Source organism: Danio rerio, chromosome 15, assembly GCF_049306965.1.
Source record: "Danio rerio strain Tuebingen ecotype United States chromosome 15, GRCz12tu, whole genome shotgun sequence".
Lineage (NCBI taxonomy): Eukaryota > Metazoa > Chordata > Actinopteri > Cypriniformes > Danionidae > Danio > Danio rerio.
The window spans coordinates 51,355,001-51,369,104 of NC_133190.1; the positions used below are offsets into that span (position 1 = coordinate 51,355,001).

The 14,104-nt window shown below is 39.5% G+C and overlaps 1 protein-coding gene across 2 annotated transcripts; it reads right to left on the minus strand.

The window, feature by feature from the left end:
- Positions 1-6,105: 6,105 nt before the first annotated feature.
- Positions 6,106-13,251, minus strand: tomt (transmembrane O-methyltransferase). Of its 2 annotated transcripts, XM_068213443.2 has the most exons (4): positions 13,026-13,251; positions 10,996-11,270; positions 9,810-10,006; positions 6,107-6,651 (listed from the first exon to the last, which is right to left on the minus strand). In XM_068213443.2, the coding sequence occupies exons 1-4, from the start codon at positions 13,184-13,186 to the stop codon at positions 6,331-6,333; spliced, it is 954 nt and encodes a 317-aa protein (XP_068069544.1). In that variant the 5' UTR covers positions 13,187-13,251; the 3' UTR covers positions 6,107-6,330. The 2 variants fall into 2 exon arrangements, with proteins under 2 accessions (NP_001411114.1, XP_068069544.1); NM_001424185.1 differs by lacking the exon at positions 13,026-13,251 and having other exon boundaries at positions 6,106-6,651; positions 10,996-12,246.
- Positions 13,252-14,104: the final 853 nt, after the last annotated feature.

Here is a 14,104-nt window from a genome sequence, read left to right on the forward strand (position 1 = left end):
TAAAGCAATAATACATTTATGCAGTCATAAACATGTTTTGATAGTTATTATGCAGTGATTTGATGCTTCACAAAAGTTGCAGACGCCTTTAGCTTTCCACGTTCATGTGTCAAGAGTATTCATCATGTATTTCAATGCAAATCAGTGTATTTAGTTCTACATTTAGAAAATATTTTCTTTATTATAGTAGCCGTTTTTTAATCGGTGTAAAGAATAAGTAGTTGTTTACAAAAGTGTTTTCATATTGCCTGCAGCTCACAACAAATGCGGAAGGTTATTGCGTATCATATTTAACAAGCCGTTTGCTGCTAATTTGATGTCATTTTGCTCACATGGATAATTGAATATTAATCAGATGATGTCATTACGCTGCTGTGCCGTCAGCCAATCACTGCATTGCTGATCATGATTTCGAGGATCGATAGATCTGTCCTTCATAACACACGCAGCGATCTCAGATCAGTTCATCCAGACATTTTAATCTGATTCGCGAACTCGTTTGAAGAACCAAATTAGCGAGAGATCAGTTATCAAGATTAAAAGATCCGGGATCTGCCAAATCATCTTAGATCATTTAAGCGAGGTACGAAGAACGGACCCCAGCTCTGTGGTGTCTAACATAGCTCATTAGTGAGTGTAGTGATGTATTCTCATTATGTATGCAGTCAGAAAGTAGACCGGGTCAAATTTGATAGCTTGAGCTGAATTTAAAGCATGTTGAAATATATTCCACAAACTCTGTAACCAGGGGACCGTTCTTCGTACGTGGATTACTCAGTTAGCTGGATTTGGATATTGACGATTTGACATGATCCAGGATTGTTTCGTTCTTCAAAGCTGATCCGAGAGTTGTTGTCATGGCAACAGTTCTGCTAGCTTAAGCCTGATCGGGAGCAGGTTCAATTCATATAAACAGGATTAGATCGGCTCAGTTCAAGCAAAGATAATAGAGAAAGTATGTACCAAATTCTGATATTTTCTTACAGTAGTAGTTATATACACTTGGGAAAATAGTAACTATTTTAAATATATATATATATATATATATATATATATATATATATAAAGTTATAGTCATTAATAAAAAAATAAAGTTATACATATTAATAAAACTTATGCAATCTGCACTCTCGAAATGAAAGTACAAAGACTGCCACCTGCTGGTGCAAAGAGAAAACATGAACTTTTTGGATCACTTTAGTACAATTTATGTATAATAGAAATGCACAATGTGTGACTTTTAAAAAAATAAATTATACATTAATGCAGTCATGAACATGTTTTGACAGTTAATATGCCGGTGATTATGCTTAACAAAAGTTGCAGACGCCTTTACCAATATCAAAATGCTTTTGAAAACATCCAGTTATTCCATACAGCGATTAAAAAAACGGCTACTGTAATATAGAAAATCTTTTCTAAATGTAGAACTAAATACACTGATATGCACTGAAATACATGATGAATACTCTTGACACAAGTGTAAAGCCTGCAGCTCACAACAAATGTGGAAGGTTATTGCGTATCATATTTAACAAGCCGTTTACTGCTAATTTGATGTAATTTTGCTCACATGTATAATTGAATATTAATCAGATGATGTCATTACGCTGCTGTGCCGTCAGCCAATCGCTGCATTGCTGATCATGATTTGGAGGATGGATAGATCTGTCCTTCACAACACACGCAGCGATCTCAGATCAGTTCATCCAGACATTCTAATCTGATTCATAAACTTATTTGAAGAACCAAATTAGCCAGAGACCAGTTATCAAGATTAAAAGATCCAGGATCTGCCAAATCATCTTAGATCATTAAAGCGAGGTACGAAGAACGGACCCATGCTTGTCAGCCACCACGCCATCAACACTAAGCCAAAGAAACTGTTTTACTTGATGACACCTTGCTACAAAAGTGCAGCAACCATTGTATAAAAGCAATAATCCACGTGAAGATGTGACTTACAGTGTTTTCCAACAGCTCTGGTTCATGCCTAACGACACCCATTAGCTGTTTTAACCTCACTGTACATTATGAAGTCCACATGAACCGGAAGCTGTGACCATTTTTTTAGTTGTATAGTGACAGTTCCTAGAGAAAAGAGAGAAGAGAGAAGAGAGTTCCTAGAGAGAAGCAGTGGGCGTGGCTTGTTTTTTTCCTAATGCAAGCTGATTGGATGTAGTAAAGTAGGGGTTTTATCCAGGAAGAAGGGCAAAAGAGGTTGGGGAGAGTTATTACAGCCTAAAGCTGCGCTCACACTGGGCTTTTCATCATAGACTTCCATTCATATGCACACGAATGCATCAGACCGGAAACGCAGGGTCATGCGTCAAGTTTCGCAGGTTGCTGCGGTGCAAAGTAAAAGCTCGGTGAACTCAGACCTCGCAACACTTGAATTCTTGAGACCAATCGAGGATCAAAACATGACCTCTCTGGACAGAAATTTAAAACCTGGGGCAATCGCTCGCTTTATTAAATGCCTAATAGGCTTGTTTAATCCCGCCCCTTTCCGCTGCTCCGCACGACAGAATTTTGCATTATCAAACTCTAGTGTGACCGCAGCTTAACAAACTCCTCCTGCTCACCATTTCTGTTTGATGTCATTCTGACAGCTGGAGGGGCGTGGCTAACATACTTAACCACGCCCCTCCAGAGGTCAAATGACATCTAGCAGAAATGGTGAGCAGGAGGAGTCTGTTAGGCTGTAATACCTCAGACAGACCTAAACTGACAACTTAACTCAGTTTAATTTTAGATCACAAGAGAACAGTTATTTTGTTCTGAACGACATGCACAGATGAACTGTTCAGCACAAGACCAGCAATGTGAGTTACAATCATATGGTTAGTTTGGATTTTACTTGTACTTTAAGGCTGTTGTAGAATACTCCATTAACTCACAGCTGTCAATGTTGCTTGGCAAACACCTCACTATCATTACTGACCCAAATAAACCTTATTTAATGAAACCTTGCTACATATCCCTGTTAAGCCGCATTACTGCTGCCGCTGCACTGATCCGCCTGTCAGTCTCACACTCCATCCTTCCCTCACTCGTGAATAAAACCCCAAGATACCTGAACTCCTCCACCTGGGGTTAGGACTTTCCTTCAACCTGGAGATGGCAAACCACCTTTTTCCGGTGGAGCACCATGGCCTCGGACTTGAGGTGCTGATTCTCATCCCAGCAGCATCACACTCTGCAGCAAACTGCACCAGTGCATGCTGAAGGTCCATGTCTGATGAAGCCAACAGAACAACATCATCTGCGAATAACAGAGATAAGATCCTGTGGTCCCTGAAACAGACCCCCTTCAGCCTGACCCCATACTCCCACAGCACCCTCCACAGAATGCCACGAGGGACACAGTCCTGGACGAAAACTCCTGGACGAAAACTACGTACCTATTGGATCCTAGGTCCAACCATTGGCCGGATCCTCCTCTCCAGTATCCTGGCATAGACTTTCCCAGGGAGGTTGAGGAGTGTGTTCCCCCTATAGTTGGAGCACACCCTCCGGTCCCCTTTCTTAAAAATGGGCATCCAGACCTCTGTTTAGTTTAGAAAATCAACAGGTGGAGTTATTATTTATTTATTGTTTTTAACCGAGCCTCAATTATAATGCGTCTTTTAATCGTTGTCATATTTACCTCATCATGATTGTCATTAGTGACACTGCCGTTACGGGTTTATTAGGTCATCTCATCACAAATGTTCATTAAATGAGAATAAGATACATTTAGAAACTGAACAGGACACATTTTATTTAAAATCTTTCTAATCAAAGCCTTGAACATCTTTGAAGTGTTGTCATTTTTACCTGGTGATGATGATTATAGTTGCTAGAGACACTGTTTATAAAGTCATCCCCTCACACATGTGCATTAGAGGAGGACAAGATCAACTTAAAAATAATCGAAGCCTCAAACATCTTTCAGGTGTTGTAACTTTTACCTGATGATGATTCATGTTAGTGACACCATGCCGTTACGGGTTTATAAAGTCATCTGTTTGCAAATGTTCATTGGATGAGAATAAGATGCATTTAGACATGTTGAGTTTTGATTGGTTGAGCTGAATTTAAAGCTGTTTGGTAACCACTCTGTTATCACTACTGAGCCAAAGATTTGTTTATTTGCTTATTTTATTTAATGCAATGCTACATATGAGGAACAACCATCTTATAAAAGCAATAATGCCCATAAAGCTGTGATTTACAGTCCATTTAAAATAGCATGTAAATAAATTACAAGTGGTATGTCATTTTCTAAAGTATGTATTTAGAAAATAAACAGGATAAATTATGATTGAAACCCTTTCTAATCTGAGCCTCAGTCATGATGTGTGTTTCAAGTGTTGCAGTTTTTACCTGATGATGATTCTTATTAGTGACACTTTGCCGATACAGGCTTATAAAGTCATCTCCAGGTATTCCAGGTGTTGTTTGTGTGTTGTTAGGGTGTTTCTGTGTGTTGTTAGGGTGTTCCCCGTGTTTTTGCATCTTTTTTTTTGGGTGTTTCTGGCGTTTCTGTAGGTTTCCTAGGGTGTTGTTTGTGTGTTGTAAGGGTGTTTCAGGTGTTTCTGTGTGTTGTTAAGGTGTTCAGAGTGTTTTGTGGTGTTCCAGGTGTTGTTTGTGTGTTATTAGGGTGTTCAGGGTGTTTCTGTGTTATTGGGGTGTTCCCAGTGTTTTTGCATCTTTTTTGGGGTGTTTCTGTGTGTTTTCTAGGGTGTTCTGGGTGTTGTTTGTTGTAAGGTTGTTCCGGGTGTTGTTAAGGTGTTGAGGGTTTTTTGTGGTGTTCCAGGTGTTGTTAGGGTGTTCAGGTTGTTTCTGTGTCATTAGGGAGTTCCCAGTGTTTTTGCATCTTTTTTGGGGTGTTCTTGGTGTTGTTTGTTTGTTGCAAGGGTGTTCCGGGAGTTGTTTGTGTGTTGTTAAGGTGTTGTGAGTGTTTCTGTGTGTTGTTAAGGTGTTCAGAGTGTTTTTGTTCTGTTCCATGTGCTGTTTATGTGTTGTTAGGGTGTTTTGGGTGTTTTTATGTGTTGTTAAGGTGTTTTTGTGGTGTTCCAGGTGTTGTTTGTGTGTTTCTGGTGTTGTTTGTGTATTATTAGTGTGTTCAGGGTGTTTCTGTGTTATTGGGGGTTTCCCCTGTGGTTTTGTATGTTTCCTAATGTGTTCTGGGTGTTTTTTGTTTTTTGTAAGGGTGTTGTTTGTGTGGTGTTGTGGGTGTTTTTGTGTGTTGTTAAGGTGCTGTTTGTGTGTTGTCAGGGTGTTTATGGTGTTTCTGTGTGTTTTTAGGGTGTTCTATGTGTTGTTTGTTTGTTGTAAGGGTGTTCCGTGTGTTGTTTGTGTGTTGTTAAGGTGTTGTGAGTGTTTCTGTGTGTTGTTAAGGTGTTCAGAGTGTTTTTGTGGTGTTCCAGGTGTTGTTTGTGTGTTGTCAGGGTGTTGTGGGTGTTTCTGTGTGTTTTTAGGGTGTTCACAGTGTTTTTGCATCTTTTTATGCGTGTTTCTGGTGTTTCTGTATGTTTTCTAGGTTGTTCCAGGTGTTGTTAAGGTGTTCAGAGTGTTTTTGTGGTGTTCCAGGTGTTGTTTGTGTGTTGTTGGGGTGTTTCTTTATGTTTCCTAGGATGTTCTGGGTGTTGTTTGTTGTAAGGGTGTTCAAGTGTTGTTTGTGTGTTTTTAGGGTATTCTGATTGTTTTTTGTTTTTAAGGGTGTTCCGATTGTTTCTGTGTGTTTTCTGGGTGTTGTTTGTGTGTTGTTAGGGTGTTATGAGTGTTTTATGGGTGTTTTCTAAGGTTTTATGGGTGTTTTCTAAGGTTTTCTGGGGAGTTTTGTGTGTTGTTAGGGTTTTCCGGGTGTTTATTTGTGTTTTCTAGCATGTTTTGGTTGTTGTTTGTGTGTTGTTAGGGTCTTCCAGGTGTTTTAATGTGTTTTCTAGGGTGTTCCAGGTGTTGTTTGTGTGTTGTTAGGGTTGTCCGGGTGTTTTTTAATGTTTTCTAGGGTGTTCTGGCTGTTTTTGTGTTGTTAGGGTGTTCTGCGTGTTTTTGTGTGTTTTCTTATGTGTGATTTCTTTACAAACGTCATCAAATTACAAATGCATTTCAAAAATGAACATTGTGAATTTCTATTTATTATCTTTCTAATCAAAACCTCAAAAAACCTCAAGTGTTGCAATTTTTACTTGATGATGAGTCTTATTAGTGACACCATGCTGTTACGGGTTTATAAGGTCATCTCTTCACTAATGTTCTTTGGATGACATTGATATTCCCCCACAAAAGCGCTTTGAGTGTCCAGAAAAGCGCCATATAAATGTGAGCAATGATGATTACTATTTACTTGATGCCGATGTAAGTGAGCTCCGCCATGCCGTCGGGGATGCCGCGCATGTACTCCAGCGTGGCGCGATGAACTCTAACCTCATACAGGCCGCAGCGCCGGGCGTAGCGCAGGAAATTGGGTGCTCCGGGGAAGATGACGTTATCGGCCAGGATGATGGAGCCCTGGCCGATCAGACCGCTGTCCTCCAGCAGATGCAGATCAGGCAGGTAACATCGCTTCCAGTGGTCCATCAGCACCAGATCCAGACGCTCCACGCCCAGATCCTCACGCAGACGCGGGATCACTTCATCAGATGGACGCTGGATCAGCTCCACCTGAAACATACACAAATACAAGTTAACCCTCATGTATTGATCAAACTTACTGCCCTTTCGTTATGTTGGTGGTGTTGTTTGTGTGTTGTTAGGGTGTTTCGGGTGTTTTTTGTGTGTTGTTAGGGTGTTCCAGATGTTTACATGTTTGTCTAGAGTGTTACGAGTGTTGTTTGTGTCTAATCAAGGTGTTCCAGGTGTTTTTATGTGTTTTCTGGGTGTTGTTTGTGTGTTGTTATGGTGTTCTGTTTGTTTTATAGGGTATTCTGAGTGTTTTTGTGTGTTTTTAGGGTGTTCTGAGTGTTGTTTGTGTGTTGTTAGGGTGTTTTGGGTGTTCTGAGTGTTGTTTGTGTGTTGTTTGTGTGTTTTGGGTGTTCTGAGTGTTGTTTGTGTGTTGTTAGGGTGTTTTGGGTGTTCTGGGTGTTGTTTGTGTGTTGTTATGGTGTTTTGGGTGTTCTGAGTGTTGTTTGTGTGTTGTTTGTGTGTTTTGGGTGTTCTGAGTGTTGTTTGTGTGTTGTTTGTGTGTTTTGGGTGTTCTGAGTGTTGTTTGTGTGTTGTTTGTGTGTTTTGGGTGTTCTGAGTGTTGTTTGTGTGTTGTTAGGGTGTTTTGGGTGTTCTGGGTGTTGTTTGTGTGTTGTTATGGTGTTTTGGGTGTTCTGAGTGTTGTTTGTGTGTTGTTAGGGTTTTTGGGTGTTCTGAGTGTTGTTTGTGTGTTGTTAGGGTTTTTGGGTGTTCTGAGTGTTGTTTGTGTGTTGTTAGGGGGTTTTGGGTGTTCTGAGTGTTGTTTGTGTGTTAGAGTGTTTTGGGTGTTCTGGGTGTTGTTTGTGTGTTGTTAGAGTGTTTTGGGTGTTCTGAGTGTTGTTTGTGTGTTGTTAGAGTGTTTTGGGTGTTCTGAGTGTTGTTTGTGTGTTGTTAGGGTGTTTGGGTGTTCTGGGTGTTGTTTGTGTGTTGTTAGGGTTTTTGGGTGTTCTGGGTGTTGTTTGTGTGTTGTTAGAGTGTTTTGGGTGTTCTGAGTGTTGTTTGTGTGTTGTTAGGGTGTTCTGGGTGTTCTGGGTGTTGTTTGTGTGTTGTTAGGGTTTTTGGGTGTTCTGAGTGTTGTTTGTGTGTTGTTAGGGTGTTTTGGGTGTTCTGAGTGTTGTTTGTGTGTTGTTAGGGTGTTTTGGGTGTTCTGAGTGTTGTTTGTGTGTTGTTAGGGTGTTTTGGGTGTTCTGGGTGTTGTTTGTGTGTTGTTAGGGTTTTCTGGGTGTTCTGAGTGTTGTTTGTGTGTTGTTAGGGTGTTTTGGGTGTTCTGAGTGTTGTTTGTGTGTTGTTAGGGTGTTTTGGGTGTTCTGGGTGTTGTTTGTGTGTTGTTAGGGTGTTTTGGGTGTTCTGAGTGTTGTTTGTGTGTTGTTAGGGTGTTTTGGGTGTTCTGGGTGTTGTTTGTGAGTTGTTAGGGTGTTTTGGGTGTTCTGAGTGTTGTTTGTGTGTTGTTAGAGTGTTTTGGGTGTTCTGGGTGTTGTTTGTGTGTTGTTAGAGTGTTTTGGGTGTTCTGGGTGTTGTTTGTGTGTTGTTAGGGTGTTTTGGGTGTTCTGAGTGTTGTTTGTGTGTTGTTAGAGTGTTTTGGGTGTTCTGGGTGTTGTTTGTGTGTTGTTAGAGTGTTTTGGGTGTTCTGGGTGTTGTTTGTGTGTTGTTAGGGTGTTTTGGGTGTTCTGAGTGTTGTTTGTGTGTTGTTAGAGTGTTTTGGGTGTTCTGGGTGTTGTTTGTGTGTTGTTAGGGTGTTTTGGGTGTTCTGAGTGTTGTTTGTGTGTTGTTAGAGTGTTTTGGGTGTTCTGGGTGTTGTTTGTGTGTTGTTAGGGTGTTCCAGCTGTTTTTATAAATTGTCTAGGGTGTTCTGAGTGTAGTTTGTGTGTTGTTAGAGTGTTTTGGGTGTTCTGAGTGTTATTTGTGTCTTATCAGGGTGTTCCGGTTGTTTTTATATGTTTTCTATGGTGTTCTGGGTGTTGTTTGTGTGTTGTTATGGTGTTCTGTTTGTCTTCTAGGGTATTCTGAGTGTTTTTGTGTTTTTTAGGGTGTTCTGCTTGTGGCTTTTTGAGCCTTTTGTGTATTTTTTAGGGTGTTCTGGGGTTATCGTGTGTTTCCTATGATGCTTCGGGTGTTGTTTGTGTGTTTTTAGAGTGATGTGAATGTTTTTCTTTTTTTAGGGTGTTCCAGGCGTTGTTTGTGTGTTCTGAGTGTTTTGTCTGTTTTTTTAGGGTGTTGTGGGTGTTTCTGTGTGTTTTCTACAGTGTTTCAGATGTTGTTTCTGTATTGTTAGGGTGTTCCAGGTGTTTGTATGTGTTGTCTATGGTGTTCCGAGTATTGTGTGTGTGTGTGTGTGTGTGTGTGTGTGTGTGTGGGGGGGGGGGGGGGGGGTGTTGTTAGAGTGTTTTGGGTGTTCTGAGTGTTATTTATGTGTTGTCAGGGTGTTCCAGGTGTTTTTGTTTCTTTCTTAAGGTGGTCCTTGTTGTGATTGTGCATTTTCTAGGATGTTCCCAGTTTTGTTTGTGTTTCATTACGGTGTTTTTGTGTATTATTAAAGTGTTTTTTCAATGTGTTGTTTTCTAGGGTGTTCAGGTTGTTGTTTGTGTTTTGATAGGGTGTTTTTGAGTTTTTAGGGTGTTCTGTGTAGTTTCTAGGGTGTTAGTTTGTGTGTCATTAGGGTGTTTCATGTGTTTTTATGGTGTGCTTTTATAGTGTGTTCTGGATGTTTTTTGTTTTGTTTGTTTGTTTTTTAAGGTGTTCTTTGTGTTTTTGTTTGTTTTCTAGTGTGTTCCAGTTGTTTTTTGTGTGTTTTGGGGGTTGTTTGCCTGTTCCTACAGAGTTTTGTGTGTTTTTTAAAGTGTTTTTGTGTGTTGTTCTGAGTGTTTTTTGTGTTTTCTAGGGTGTTCCTGGAGCTGTTTGTGTGCTTTGGTGTTCTGTGTGTTTTCTGGGTATTTTCTATGGCGTTCTGTGTGTTTTCTAGTGTGTTCCGGGTGTTTTGTTAATTTTCAAGAGTGCTCTTGTTTGTTTTTGAAGGTGTTCCAGTTGTTTTTGTGTATTTTCTAGTGTGCTCTATGTGTTGTTTTCTAGGGTGTTTGTGCGTTGTTGGTGTTCCAGGTGTTAGAAATAAGTTAAGGATGTGACACAATATTGCCCTAACTCACCATATCGTCATCGAATCCTGCGAGTCGAATGATCTTCTCTGCCACCTGGGCGTTCCTCTGGTCCATCTCGACAGAGTAAATGCGGGCACCAATGGGCAGTGAGCGGGCCATGCGGACAGTGCTGTAACCGCAGTGAGTGCCCAGCTCCAGCACAGTGATCGGGCAGTTCTCCTGCAGCAGACGGTCCAGAATCTTCCCTGAACACACACAGTTCAGCACTCAGAGACTTAATCACAAACTTTATATTAAGACATAGATGCAGTGGTTTACAGTGTGCAGTGTGTGTGTGGTCTGTGTTTTTTTGTGTGTGTTCCAGGTTTTTGTGTTTTAATGTTTTTCTTGTGTTTTATAGGCTGTTCTGATATATCTATGGTAAAGTGTTCAGTTTTCTATAGTATTTCAGGTCTTTTTGAGTGTTCTTAGTGTATTCCATGTGTTTTCTAGGGTGTTCTGTATGATTTTTGAGTGTTTTCTGTGTTTCCACCGTGTTTTTTATGTTTTCTAGAGTGTTCTTAGTGTTTTCTAGGATTTTCTGTATGGTGTTTGTGTGTTTTGTAGGTGTTTTAGTGTCACTCATGTTTTTAAGGGTTTTTTAGTGTGTTCCAGGTGTTTTCTACAGTGTTTTTAGGCAGTTCCTGGGGTTTCTTTGTTTGTTTTTTTTTTAAGTTTTCTTAGTGTGTTCCAGGTGTTTTCTAGGGTGTTCTGTAAGGTGTTTGTGTGTTTTCTATGTGTTTTTAGAGTGTCGTTTATGTTTTCTAGGATGCTCTATGTGAACTCAAGGTGTTTTCTAGAGTGTTTTGTGTAGTGTTTGTGTGTTTTCTTGAGGTTTTGTACTTTGTGTTTTGTAAATGGTTTCTAGGGTGTTTTAGTCTGCTCCAGGTGCTATTCAATATATTCTGAGTGTTGTTTGTGTGTTTTCTAGGGTATACTTTTCCAGGTATTTACTGGGTGTTTTAGGATGTTCCCTATGTGTTTTCTAGTCTATGATATTCTTAGTATATTACAGGTGTTTTCTAGTTTTTTTGTGGGTGGTATTGTTGCTTGTTTTCTAGTGTTTTCTATGGTTTTCCATGTGTTATGTGTATGTTTTCTAAACTTTTCTGGGTGTTTTGGGTGTTTGTATGGTGTTCTGAATGCTTTTAAGCGTTTTTCTGGGTGTTGTTTGTGTCTTCCATGGTGTTTGCACCTTTTTTGGGCCCGATGTTGCTGATGAACTCCACTTTACTGCACCACGTGTCGAAGGTGTCCAGGATGCTCTGCGAGTCTCCAGGTGTTGCGTGGGTAAGTATGTACTGAAAGGCCCGTTCCTCTCGACTGATGCCCGATAAACAGTCCCGCACCCAGCGGGTCAGCACCGCTCGATACAGCAGCACAAAGTAATAACGGTAACGGATAATCAGAGTGAGTAAAAGAGGAAGAAAAGCCAAGGCGATCGCAGGAGATACCATCTTCAACACTGACCTGCAATACACACAATAACAAGCAGAAGCTTCAGTCACTTTCACATATTAGAAGATCCAATACACTATAAACAGTACAGAAACACCAAGAACACCCTAGCAACCACATTGAAACACACTAAAACACCATGGCAACACACTAAACACTCAAACACCCTAACAATCACATATAAAAATTCTAAACAAACCCAGAACACTGTAACAACCACATAGTAACACATAACGCACATCCAAAAGCCATAGCAACCACATAGAAACACACTAAAACACCATGGCAATTAACTAAACACTTGGAAAACCATAGCAACCACATAGAAAAACAGTAAGCAAACCCAGAACACTGTAGCGACAACATATCAACACATTACACACATCCAAAAACCCTAGCAACCACATAGAAACACACCATAACACCATGGCAACACACTAAACACTCAAAAAACCCTAGCAAGCACATTAAAACACACTAAAACACCATGGCAACATACTAAACACTCAAAACACCCTAACAATCACATATAAAAATTCTAAACAAACCCAGAACACTGTAACAACCACATAGCAACACATAACACACATCCAAAAACCCTAGCAACCACATAGAAACACACTAAAACACCATGGCAACTAACTAAACACTTGGAACACCATAGCAACCACATAGAAAACACTAAACAAACCCAGAACACTGTAGCAACCACATATCAACACATAAAACACATCTAAAAACCCTAGCAACCACATAGACACACACTTAAACGCCATGGCAACACACTAAACACTCAGAACACTGTAGCAACCACATGGCAAGACAGTAAAAATACTTAGCAACCATATAGAAACACTTTTAACACACCCCATCGTCTGCACAGCAACACACATTTCTGCTTCTGGTTAAGAAACTAAAGCATTTTATCAATGAGTGATGGAAACACCCAGCACAACCTAGCAACTGCATAGCAACACATTTAAACAAAACCCAAAACGCCCTAGCAACCACATAGAAACACGTTAAACAAACACACAGAACACCCTATAAATCACATAGCAACACACTAAACACAACATAGCAACACTCCAGATACACCATCAATCACATAGCAACAAAATAATACACCACAGGAAAACTCTTAACACACCCAAAGCACCTTGGCAATCACACAAAAACACCATAGTAACCACATAGCAACAGACTAAACACACCCAGAACAGCCTATAAACCACATAGCAACACATTGAACACCTAAAACACCATAGCAACCACATAGGAATACCTGACACACATTCAGAACATCTAAGGAGCCTAATAGCAACACACACAGAACATCTTAGCGACTAAATGGCAACACATCCACAGCACAAGATCTCAGTGACATGGCAGAAGATTGTATGTAACTGAACACAACCCTTTACACCTTAGCAATTACATAGCAACACTCTAAACACACCCATAATATCTTAGCAATCACATAACAACACACTTAAACACTATAGTAACCCCATAGCAACATACTAAACACCCTGAACACCCTAGCAACCACATAGGAATACCCTAAACAAATCCAAACCACCTGAGCAACATCAACAGAACACCCTAGCGACCACACAGTAACACATTCACAACCCATGATCTTTCTCAGTGACATGACAGAAGACTGTATGTAGCTGAAGACACGCTCTCAGCTGATCCCAGGTCATTTAATTGACACAAACACACAGAATACAGCATCATCATTTATAATAGTGGAATACAGACCTGAGGATGACGGAGCTCAGAGACGACAGAAAACACACACTGAGACAGGTGTGCAGAGACACGGGCTCCAGCAGCCAATCAGATTCCTCCTCATGAATAATTATTGAGCACCTGAGCCTCCATTTCACCTGGAGTGTCATGTGACCACAGCAGCTCATCATATATTCATCATGCCGGCGGATATTCACACGCAGAGTGACAAACAACTAAATGACTCATTAAAAAGTGTTCTTTAATGGCACTTATAGAAGTAGAGTACAGATGTTCAAAACACAGGCAGCCTGGTGAATAGAAACAGCTTTAGATTTGGATATTACGCAGTATAATAGACAAAATTTTAAAAATAAAATAAAAAAGCATTGCAAAAAAAAAGCTTAAATTCAAGTATTACATCATTATATTTTATTATTCTAATTGAATGTTTTCATTATGTCATTATTATTTTTACAAGTTGTTTTATTGTATTTTTAGATTTTTTATTTTATGTATAATGTGTTTTATTTTATTTATGGTTAGGATTCCAGTATAAATTTGATCATTTCTATAATTTTATTATATATATATATATATATATATATATATATATATATATATATATAATTATAGAAATAAAATTTCTTCAATATAATATCAATAGTATCAATATTATTCTTCCTCTTTCGGAAGCTGACTATTTTATAGTAGAATCTGTATTTTTGTGTGTACTGTCTCTTTAAGAACATAACTATATTATGGCAGATTGTATATTTCTGAGTGTACTGTCCCTTTAGGAACGTGATTGTATTATAGCAGAATGAATATTTTTGCATATACTGTTCCTTTAAAAACATGACTATATAAAGGCAGAATGTATATATAATGAGTGTACTGTCCCTTTAAGAAGATGACTACATCAGTGTACTGTCCCTTTAAGAAGATGACTACATGAGTGTACTGTCCCTTTAAAAAGATGACTATATGAGTGCACTGTCCCTTTAAGAAGATGACTACATGAGTGTACTGTCCCTTTAAGAAGATGACTACATGAGTGCACTGTCCCTTTAAGAAGATGACTACATGAGTGTACTGTCCCTTTAAGA

Excerpts from the sequence above, each read along its gene's own strand:
- tomt (XM_068213443.2), bottom strand. The coding sequence starts at position 13,186 with ATGATGAGCTGCTGTGGTCACATGACACTCCAGGTGAAATGGAGGCTC. Across the intron at positions 10,007-10,995 it reads CAACATCGGGCCCAAAAAAG|GGAAGATTCTGGACCGTCTG; the intron begins GTGCAAACACCA and ends GTGTGTGTTCAG. Across the intron at positions 6,652-9,809 it reads CAGGATTCGATGACGATATG|GTGGAGCTGATCCAGCGTCC; the intron begins GTGAGTTAGGGC and ends TGTATGTTTCAG.